The sequence below is a fragment of the Myotis davidii genome, unplaced genomic scaffold, assembly GCF_000327345.1.
Source record: "Myotis davidii unplaced genomic scaffold, ASM32734v1 scaffold1467, whole genome shotgun sequence".
In the NCBI taxonomy this organism is placed as follows: Eukaryota; Metazoa; Chordata; class Mammalia; order Chiroptera; family Vespertilionidae; genus Myotis; species Myotis davidii.
Window position 1 is genome coordinate 723,561 of NW_006298267.1, and position 11,185 is coordinate 734,745.

Genomic DNA, 11,185 nt, shown 5'->3' on the forward strand with positions numbered 1-11,185 from the left:
GAACCTCCCAGAACCAAGAGGACAGGCTGGCAGGCTTCCTGTCGAGCGTGGCCTCTCTGTGCAGTCGCTCTGGCTCTGCTGTGACTTCTCGTGGGAGCAGGGACGGAGGTGACGCTGCACTTAGACTCCCCAGTTACCCAGAACCCTCCTGGAGAGGGCAGACCCCACGAGGAGCGCATCACTGCACGCGCACGCCTGGCACAGAGCAGCTCCCCTCGCTGTGGGGATGCGTGTGAACTCGCTGTCTGCAGGCTGGCCCAGCAGGTGGCCCAGTGTGGGCGGCAGCAGCCGGGGGTTATGGTATGTCCGTCCGAAGAACAGCGTCCCCAGTCCGTCACTCGGGCTGCAGTTCTGGGTCAAGTTCTCTCTGTGCTTCTCGGCGACCTGTGACCCACGAGAACAGTGAAAATGTCAAACCTGCGTGTGCTGAGCGTGGGCCTGTGTGCGGTTCCGTGTGCGGCTGGGACGCTCGGTGTGTCCCGGCGCTGGGAAGTGTCCTCCAAAACTCTCCATGGTGTCCTCGCGACCCTTCCCCCGGGGCTGTGCCCACCTCGGCCTTTCCTGCTGCCCCTGCTCTCTGCCCGGGGGCTGCCCTGGCGTCCTGCATGTGGGTCCCGGGGCTCGTCCAGGGCTGGTCTCAGGGCTGGTCCCAGGGGCTGGCACTTTAAATGGGCGTTTTCTGGTCCTGCTGCCTGGAGGGTCACCCAGCTACACTCGGCCGCTGGGGCGCGGAGACGCACCGTGGCCCCTGACGTGGTGCCTTAGGAGGTAATTGGCACCGAGGAGGTGCATGGAGGGGTGGATGGGTCGTTCGTGTAAACTGTCTGGGAGGGTGTCTTCAGCGAGAGCTCAGTCTTCACTCCAACACCCGAGACGTGGGGACCAGCGCTCACCCCGTCTCAGTCTGTGAAGATGCATCAGACACACCTCATGTTTGTCCTTAAACGAGATGTTCATGATTCAGTTCAGCCTCTTGGGAAGTGACATTTTCAGGACAAAATTAATATCCATTTCTATGCCTCAGAGTCAGTGTTTCCAAAACCTTGGTAAGCGCACTGTGACCAGGACCCGCACTGATATGCGTGCGCCCGTGAAAGCCAGGGTCCCAGCAGGCGACACTTTCTGTGAGTGAGTGAGCAGGAGTCCAGTGCATCCAGGCGGCTCAGCCTGCGAGCGCACGGACCCGTGGCTGGAATCCGTCTCGGCTGCGCGGGCAGCAGCACCTCTGCAACCCCCCCACGTGGCTGCGTGGCTCTGGCCCCGGGGACGGGCTGCTGGCGCCTCCCGCCATCCCTTCCTCCCGGTCCGTGAGGGGTGGTGTCAGGAGTTGGTTCACATGAGTGGCCAACAGTGTGTTAGTGACTGTCCAAGGCAGCATCTGTCTCCAGGAGCCTGACTAGCCATTGCTACTCTGTCTTCGCCACAGAACGTTGTCCTCGCTGACCTTCCTTCTTGGAAGGTCGTTTATCGATGACCTTATTGTACTGTCAGGAAAGCACATATAAAAGTTAACGTCCCGGTGGCTATCGGTGACCGCAGGACTTTAAGTGCTAAAGTGTCTTTGCATCGAGTATGTTAGTATATGAACAAATCACAAACATGACAATGTGTGAAAATACTAACGTAGCAGGTGGAATGTCATTTGTAAAATGGGCTTTTCAGTTGGGTTTCGGTATCTGAGAATGAATACCACCTATTGCTAACGAGCCGGGACCTTCAGGATCAATGATGTTCTGATTGAACGGGCTGAGGGGTTAACACATTTGCTCGTATTAGTAGCACAGATGGGAGGAGGTATTCTGTGTTTTTGCCTGGAAATATCATTCAGTTCTTTGACTTTTTCCCCACGATATGCGAGAGTCTGAGAACAGTTATGATCGGAGATGGTTTCTGGACCCGGAAGCTGACAGCTTACCCAGGACTCCCCTCTGGTTGCGGACAACAAGCATTAGGGAAACTGAACCCGCAGGAGGTCTTGTGGCCTCCAGGCCATGGGCTCCCGTTGCTAGGAGATGAGGGGAAGCTTGGCCAGGACCCTGGCCTGGGCTCCTGAGCCGTGTCCCTCCCTCTGCGGACCTCCAGGCTGAGGAGGGGGAGGAAATGGGAATGTTTTCACCGAAACACACCTGTGCCCATGGAGTATTTTTGGTGAAATGCTTTTCTCTCTGCCCGGGAGCCTGCTGGGCTGTCGGCACCCGCGTGAGTGGTTGTGGAGACTGTCGGCCATGCGCCCAGCCGTGCGTCCCTGTCCGTGCGTCCCTGTTCCCATCCCCAGTCGGCCAGGTGCCTCCAGCCAGAGGGACACAGCAACCAGGGGAAGGGGAGGAAGGGAACACCTTGTTCGCCTCTTCCTCCCGTTTTCCTGTCTGCCCCTCCCTGGGTTTGCCACAGGCTGCAACCAGGGCCCCTCGTGAGGTCACACACAAGCGCCCCCCTTTCCCGCTCCATCGCCCTTCCTTCCTGGGGTGCATCTTCCACACCTGCCCCTGCCCTGGGCTACCTGAGGGTGCGGGGCAGTGGGGTCACCTGGACTGCCTGGGGGTGCGGGCAGCGGGGTCACCTGCATGAGGGCGGAGGGCCGGGATGTCTGGGGTCCGGCCTCGGACAGTCAGTGGTGCCCAGAGGGCAGGGACCCCAGGCGGAGGGAGGAGGTGACGGACACGCTGTGAAGAGGAAGCCACTGAGGAGCACAGTCTGGGAGACCTTGGACCTCGAGGCCCTTGGATGTGATAGTGACCTCACGTCCCCGGGAGCCGTGGGAGGTGGGGTGTTGGGGGAGGACTCCCCAGCTTCCTCCGCCCGGAGGCACATTGTGGGAGCAGCCCCGGCCGCTGAGGTCTGCGAGGAGCCCCCTTGCTCGGGGCCAGTCCAGCGAGGACCTGCCGGTGGCTGCCCACGGCCTGAGCTGAGTTCCTGCCTGGAGCCCAGACCTTCAGCATTTGTGCCTTCGGGCATCTCGATGCTGGACTTTACATCTCCGTCGGTCAGGGCCACACCAGAGAGGGCCCCGCCTTCGTGTTGCTTATGTTGGTGCTCAGGTGATGGTACATTTAAACGTTGCTCTTAGCTGGGTCACAAGGTAGAACTGCTCAGCATAAATATTTAATTTCCCTGCTGCCTGAGCTCCCAGAGGGAAGAGCATCCCAGCTACTGTTTCCCCTGAAGCCTGGCCTGCAGGCTGCTCATCACTGCCTTTCCTGTGGGAACACACACGACACTAGCGAGTGGAATACAGCATCTCGCAAACGCAATGGCCAGCGTAAGGAAGTGGTGTCTCCATGCATGTCCGAGGGAACGAGCGGGCGTTGGTGTCACTGAGCTCCTCAATACCCGAGGACGGTGGGTTTTAACAACTGGAATAACTAAGGTCATGTAGAGAGAACGGCAGACGAATAGAGGGACGGAACGCAGGCCGTCGCTGTGGAAACGGCACGTGCTGCTCCGAGAGGAGGCCTCTTTCCCGCCGCCTGGATGTGCGCGTTTCCTCTCGGGTCCTCCTCCCCTCCCACCCCTCTTGGTGTTTGCACAGATGTGTACCTTCCCGGGTCCCCGTAGCTGACACATGAGTTACTAAAGGAAGCAGGAAGGCGTTTGCATTATTTTAGATTTCAAATTTGGATTTTAAAAAGCCTTTTAGAATTCCAGGTGATTAAAAAATAATCTACTCATTGAATGAGATCAAACCATGTCCTTCATGTGTTGGTCTCTGGAGTTTGTACCACACTTTTTAAAAAAATATATTTTTACTGATTTCAAAGATGAAGGGAGAGGGAGAGAGAGAAACCTCAATGATGAGAGAGAATCATGGATCGGCTGCCTCCTGCACGCCCCCGACTGGGGATGGAGCCCACAACCCGGGCATGTGCCCTGACCGGGAACGGAACCCTGACCTGGTTCCTAGGTCGATGCTCACCACTGAGCCGCGCGGCCGGGCTGTGCCCTGACCAGGAATCGAACCCTGACCTGGTTCACAGGTCGACGCTCACCACTGAGCCGCGCGGCCCGGCTGTGCTGCTGTGCTGACTCAGCTGGTGCTGACCCGCCGGGGCGAGTGGACACTCCCTGTTGGTTCTGCTCGTGCGGACCTTTCCCGGGAGATGCATGTGAGAGAGGGCGGCGGGCCCGGCTGCTGAGGAGTGGGGAGGAGGCCCCTAGGCCAGGAGCCCATCTGACCCGCCCTCACCCCAACAGGGTCTCCCCTTCGGTGAGCACTTTATGGCCTCTTGATGTTTTTAGGGGGAAAATCCAGAATCAAACTTTTAGGCAAACGTCTTCATTTCTTTAATGACTAAATCCTTCACATTTCTTAAGTCATCTCCCTGCCATGGTGCACAGAAAAGGGGGTGCAGGTCTAAGGAGAGAGCTGAGCCGGAGAGCTCCCTGCTGCTCGGGCGGGGGGCTCAGGCTCCCCTGCCCGGAGCTGTGGTCTCGGATGGAGGGCACCCAGCCAGTCTGCAGCGACCTCTGCTGGCCGGGACCCGGGATGAGAAGCCCTTTCCGTCCTCTCTCCCCTCTGAAGTCAGTGCCTGGTGCTCCGTGCTCAGTGGCTTCTTTAGAGCTCGGCTGCCCAGGCCACGGGCGAGAGGCGCCTTTGCGGGTGCTTTGCCTCTAGGCCGCGGAGAACGCCCCGCGCTCTGCCTGTGCTGTGACAACCTCTGCCTGGGCTGTGACGACCTCTGCATGTGCTGTGACGACGACGGTAGCCAGCGTTGATTGCTCGTTAGCGTGTGCCCGGCACAATCCCAAGTGGTTTTACGTGAACTGACGTAACCTCTCCCAGCCTGTGAGGTGGGCAGTGAAGTCCCCACTGGGGGGTGAGGGGCCGGCTCCTGGGCACACAGCAGTGGGCAGCGAGGCACTGGCTCCCAGAGCCCTTTCCTTTTCCTCTAGAAACTGCGGTTGCTTATGACGTACAATGTGCTGTCTCGCTGTTTTTCGTGTGCGCTCAGTGGCGTGAACTACATGAACGCACTTCTGCCACCACCACCACCATCTGCCCACAGACGCCTGCAGGGCTCAAAGTCCGCTCCCACCACCAGCGCCCCACCCCTGCCCTGGCGCCACCTTCCCACCTGCTGTTGACAATGGACTCTTCACTTGGGGCCTGGCAGCCTGCGCACATTTCATTGATCTGCTTTTTCTATGCCACGTACACTGCTTTTCTCTTGCCTTTATGATCAACGTGCGTGCGTGCATGTGTGTGTGCCTGTGTGCGCATGCGTGTGTGCACGCGTGTGCATGCATCTGCGTGCGTGTGTGTGCACACCCATTTCTGTGGTGCGAGGCTGGCTTCCCCGTCCTGTCCTTGCACCAGGTAGAAAGTGTGAGGTTTGAAATGATCCCTGGCTGACCCTGGTTGGAAGGTCAGTAGATGTTGGTGGGGAACTCGGAGGGACAGGAGAGCGTGAAGACGGTCATGGTGACTCTTCCGCTGCCTCCTAGAGACCACGCTGTGAGCTTGGTGCTGTGACCCAATCCTTGTTTTCATGTCTGTAAATCACGTGTTTATAAAGTTAGACTGTGTTTGGAGCATGTGGCTTTGTAACCGACTTGTTTCCCATGACGCCAGGGGAGCTGCTGTGAATCATTAAACAGGAGGTTTGGAATTCGAGGAGCTTGCCTCCCGGTGACCGTGACGGGCAGGAGCGTGCAGCGTGGTGCTGAGCGCTGAGGGCCCGCGTGGGAACAGCTCTGTGGCCGTGGGAGCCCACAGGAGAAAAAAGTGGGGGGGCCGGGGGGGGGGGCGGGCAGTGTGCTCCCCAGGTGGGGGTGCAGTGGGTGAGGCAGGGGTGACCTCCCTCCAGAATGTCACTGTGCAGCTCCTTCGCAAGAGGACCTGCTGACACCAGGACCTCGCAGCAGGTACAGTCTAAGGCGCGAGCCGGCGGCGCAGGCAGCAGGCAGCAGAGCGCGGCAGAGATGGTTCCTTGCGATAGCGTTTGTTTCCTTTGGCCGTAAACCCAGCCCTGGGATCGCTGGACCCGGTGGTGGTTCTGGTTTTACCTTTCCGAGGAGCCTGCACGCTGTCGCCCACCGTTGCTCTCGGCAGGTCTGGTCCTGGGACAGCTCATGGCACTGAGCGAGTGGCGGCTCCTCCTGGGCTGCGGGTCTAGTTCTGTGAAGGTCATGTTGTCTTTAATTGTGCCGGTTGGTAAAAACGGGAATGTTTTCGGGGAAAACCTCAGAGCTGGGACACTCAAAGGGTCGGTCGCCTTGCAGAGGTCCCCTGACCGTCTGTAGTCGGCAGGCTCGGGAAAGACCCGACCCCCAGAAAAAGGGAAAAGCGTAGGTGGAAAGTCAGGAAGGTACCAGAATGTTCCAGAACATTCCAGAGAATTCCAAGTTAAGTTTGTTGCTTAGTGAGTTTTTTAAAGGACCTCCTGCTGCTTGCTGGCCATTGGCCGTGAACAGGCTGTAGTTCAGGCCAGAGAACCCCACCCAGCCATTGGCTTATTTGTGGACGTCGACTGTGAGTGTGTAATTCTGCAAACAGAAGCGCACCTGCTCTGTAGGATGTGCAGGCGGAGCCTTCTGGTCCCTGTGCACAGCTACAGTGGGTCTGTGTGCGCGGAAATCTCAGTGCTGTCCCTCACACAGCCTGACATTTGTTTTGGAAAATTGTTCGCAACAGATGGTGGTGGGTCATCCCGAGTCCACTAGGGACGTCTCCACGCACGGCCCGTTTCCTAACTCTGACCTGAAGCAGGCTCTCACCGGGGAGTGGGTTTCAGCTCCCTGGGCGGGAGCTCCCGGCCGCTCTGCCCGGCAGCCCTGGCTCAGCAGCCCCACGCTCCACGCGCTCCACACGCTCCACGCGCTCCACACGCTCCACACGCTCCACGCACCGGGCGCTCCAGAAGGTTGTGGGTTGAACTGGGGTTCACTCCAGGAGGCGCTCCTTCTGTCCCTCCTTCCCAGGCGCGTTGTGGGCTCCGCGGGCACTGGCTGTGGGCTCCGCGGGCACTGGCTGTGTGGGCAGCGGTGACCCCACTCTCTCTGCGCAGGAGCTGTCCAAGATCACCATGCCCGTCATCTTCAACGAGCCCCTGAGCTTCCTGCAGCGACTCACCGAGTACATGGAGCACACGTACCTCATCCAGAAGGCCAGCTCGCTCTCCGACCCCGCGGAGAGGATGCAGGTGGGCGGAGGCACGAGCAGCCCTGGAGCGGGGGTGGGGTGGGGTGGGGTGTGGTTTTAGGGAGGCCTGAGACTTCCCTGCCCCCCGGCCCCGCCCCAAACACACGACACGGAGTCCTGTGGCCCAGCAGGCGGCTGGGGAATGTCCTGGAACAGAGGCGGCTAGTCTGGTGTCCTCTGCATCCTTCCCGCCACCCGGTCAGAGCACCACGGGGTGGGGGACCCTTGAGCCCCGTGGGGAAGCAGGAGGGTCCAGGGCACACCCAGGGCTGCTGAGCTGTTCTGAGTCTTCATTTTATTTTATTTTTTAAAAAACCGTATTTTTATTGATTTCAGAGAGAAAGGGAGAGGGAGAGGGAGAAACGTCGATGAGAGAGAATCATGGATCGGCTGCCTCCTGCACGCCCCCCACTGGGGATGGAGCCCACAACCCGGGCCTGTGCCCTGACAGGGATCGAACCGTGACCTCCTGGGTCATAGGTCATCATTCGACCCCTGAGCCACGCCGGCCGGGCCATACATTACAGCCCGAAGCAGAATGTCTGTGCCTGACAAGGAGCAGGCGAGGCTGTTCTAACCTCCTGCTACTCGTCCCGTCCGCAGTGTGTAGCCGCGTTCGCCGTGTCCGCGGTGGCCTCGCAGTGGGAGCGCACGGGGAAGCCCTTCAACCCGCTGCTGGGAGAGACGTACGAGCTGGTCCGGTGAGAGCTCACTGTGGATTTGCACGATTCGTGTAACTTCTAAAGTGAAAAGAGAAAATGCATATTCTGAGCATCACTGACGATGTTGTGTGGCCAGAGCAAGTGCACAGTTTGGGTGTTTGTTTCTGTGATACTGACTATGGTAGGGACGATGCCAAACACACGAAACCTTGCACAGCAGACATTATAACATGCGGTTGTGGGGATGTCACGATTCCTGTTCTTGTGTGGATCGTAAGACAGGACTGGGGTTTATAATCACATGAAACGTCTTGGCATAACTGTCCAGCGAGTGTGTCTGCATCGCCGTTGTGTGCTGGCCGCAGCCTGCTTCGTGCGTCCATGCAATTAGGGATTCACTTGGCTTTAATTTTCTGAGTGTCCCCGTTCTCTGCACAGTTCTGATCTCATTCATTCCGATAGTTGACAGTAGACACACTAGGCCTTTCTATCTGATCGGAAAGGAATGAAACGTTTCAGGCTTCCACTGCTAATATTCATTCTCAGTTTGTGCAACTCACTGAAATTCACGTTTTTCTTTATTTTAATAAGTTTAAATGGCTAGAGTTACAGTAACAGAGGACTTAGCAGTTTGAGTGCATTTGTACAGTTTATATTAACTTGTTCTTTCATCAGGATAATAAAGAATCATTTACTTTGTTGAGTTTGTATAATATTTTTGACTGAAATGACAGTAATGTACACTGTCCCTGATGAGAATTAATGACAATGTGATTTTATTCTTAATCTTTAGAGATGACCTTGGTTTCAGACTCATCTCTGAGCAGGTCAGCCATCACCCGCCCATCAGCGCCTTCCATGCTGAGGGGCTGAACAATGACTTCGTCTTCCACGGCTCCATCTACCCCAAACTCAAGTTCGGGGGCAAGATGGTCGAAGCAGAGCCCAAAGGGACCATCACCCTGGAGCTTCTCGAGTAAGTTGGGGCCAAGCCATTTGTATATACACGTGCACACGAGTATACGCATCACGCGTGAGTATACGCATCACACGTGACTATACACATCACACGCAAGTATACGCATCACACATGACTATAGGCATCACGCGAGTATACGCATCACGCAGGAGTATATATATTCACATGAGTATACACATCGCGTGTTTGGAGTTTGGTGGTGGTTACAGGGCAGTTTTTCCTGAAGCTTTTGCATCCTTTTAAGAAACAAAGTGGTTAGACGACCCTGCTTTGCCGGAGCCAACACTCTGGAGCCCGCTCCCCAGAGCTCGGAGTGGCTGTCCTCAGCAGTGGCGTTTGAGACAAACGCGCTTTTTAAACAAAACAGCACTTCCTGCTTATGTTTGGGTTTGGCTTTACTTTTGTTTTTTAGACACAATGAGGCATATACGTGGACAAACCCGACCTGCTGTGTGCACAACATCATCGTGGGGAAGCTCTGGATCGAGCAGTACGGCAACGTGGAAATCACCAACCACAAGTGAGGCCCCGCGGGCACCCGGCTCCCTTCCATGTCACCATCGCTTTCAGTGGCTTTGTTAAGAAAAGCTCTAGATAAACGCAGACAAGCACTATCACTCTTAGAGAGTAGGCGTCCATTCATCTGATGAACAGAGTTCATTGCTGTTTCTGATGAGTGTGAACTCGGTGACGTCTGAGCCGCCCCGGCCTTGATGAATCTTAATACAGCTGCTCGCTGTGCTTCTGTTGCGTTTGTATTATTCGCGCAGAGGGTGGGGTTGGGGATATAACAGTTAGGAAGAGTGGGTTCAAAGCCTCCTTTGTGACCTTAGGCAAGGGTCGTGCGAGCTTGGGCTGTAACAGTGGCACTTTCCACGGCGTGGGGGGCGGCACATCCCAGATGAAGGGGCAGAAGTGATATCTGGGAAGCCCTCTTCTGGTTTGCAGGTGGCCATGCTGTGTGTCTTCACCTAGCAAAGAGAGAGAGACAGAGAGCGTGCATGCATCTCTCCTCTCTCTTCTGAGGGCACTAATCCTCTTCACAAGGGCTCCACCCTCGTGACCTAATAACCTCCAAACTCCATCTCGTCGGGGGCTAGGGCTTTAACATATGGACTTGGAGACACACAGATATTCATTCCATAGCAACAAGCCACCTACTCTTTAGGGCCGCGCTCACTTTTCCTTGTCGGCCCAGTGGCAGTGCTGCTGGGAACGTCACCATAGTCCTCGTTCTCTCCTGCCTCTGCTGCGCTGAGTGGTAACCTGGGCTCCATGTCTCCTTCGTAGGACCGGGGACAAATGTGTGTTGAATTTCAAGCCATGTGGCCTTTTTGGGAAGGAATTACACAAAGTTGAAGGCTACATTCAAGATAAAAGGTAAAGTGTCCATTTAAAATGCTTGAATAGTATAGGTGTAGTTTGCTAAATAGTATTGAAATCTGCTGCCTTAACCTCAGAATGAAGCATTTCAATACAACGAAATACCTTTCTTACAGGCAATCTGTTTCTTTAAAGAATCCTATGTAATAAAAGGCTAATATGCAAATTGACAGAGTTGCAGAACAACCAGTCGCTATGACGTGCACTGACCACCAGGGGACAGACGCTCAATGCAGGAGCTGCCCCCTGGTGGTCAGTGTGCTCCAGGGAGAGCGCCTCTCAGCTAGAAGCCAGGATCATAGCTGGAAAGTGCAGTGGCGGTGGCTAGAGCCTCTCCCGCTTCCGCAGCAGTGCTAAGGATGTCCACCTGCCGGCTTAGGCCCTCTCCCCGAAGTGGGCCTATGCAGGCAGTCGGACATCCCCTGAGGGCTCCCGGACTGTGAGAGGGCACAGTCCGTGCTGAGAGATGCCCCCCCCCACCAGTGCATGAATTTCATGCACCGGGCCTCTAGTTCTATCTAATAAAAGAGAAACATGGTAATTAGCATACGTCCGCTACCCTTCCCATTGGCTAATCAGGGCGATATGCAAATTAACTGCCCGCCAAGATGGCGGCCGGGAGCCAGGCAGCTTGAAACTAACAAGAGTCTAAAAAAATAAGGAAAGGCTGGAAGCTTCAGTCGCCAGGGGTGTGTGACCAGCTGCAAACAGCCATTATACCCTCACCCAGGCTGGCCAGGCACCCAGTGGGGACCCCCACCCTGATCCAGGACACCCTTCAGGGCAAACCAGCCATCCCCCACCCATGCACCAGGCCTCTATCCTATATAGTAAAAGGGTAATATGCCTCCCAGCAGACACTCAGGGATCCCGGTGTGTCCCAGTGATTTGTCACCAGGATCAGCGGAGCCGGGAGGCAGCGCCCAAACCCCCTGATTGCCTTGCAGCTCTGTGTGTGACAGGGGGTGGGGCCACAACCTCCCTATCAGCCCTGCTCTGTTCGTGGCAGGGGAAGGCCCTGCA

The 11,185-nt window shown here is 56.4% G+C and overlaps 1 protein-coding gene across 1 annotated transcript in view; it reads left to right on the forward strand.

Moving 5' to 3' along the window:
• OSBPL1A (oxysterol binding protein like 1A) overlaps positions 1–11,185 on the forward strand; it is a 116,357-nt gene that overhangs the window by 77,914 nt on the left and 27,258 nt on the right. The window contains exons 17-23 of the mRNA XM_006773861.2: positions 4,613–4,699; positions 6,050–6,151; positions 6,919–7,139; positions 7,742–7,839; positions 8,594–8,776; positions 9,192–9,299; positions 10,070–10,159. Coding sequence (XP_006773924.1) covers positions 4,613–4,699; positions 6,050–6,151; positions 6,919–7,139; positions 7,742–7,839; positions 8,594–8,776; positions 9,192–9,299; positions 10,070–10,159 — 889 coding nt within the window. The remainder of the gene's footprint in view (positions 1–4,612; positions 4,700–6,049; positions 6,152–6,918; positions 7,140–7,741; positions 7,840–8,593; positions 8,777–9,191; positions 9,300–10,069; positions 10,160–11,185) is intronic.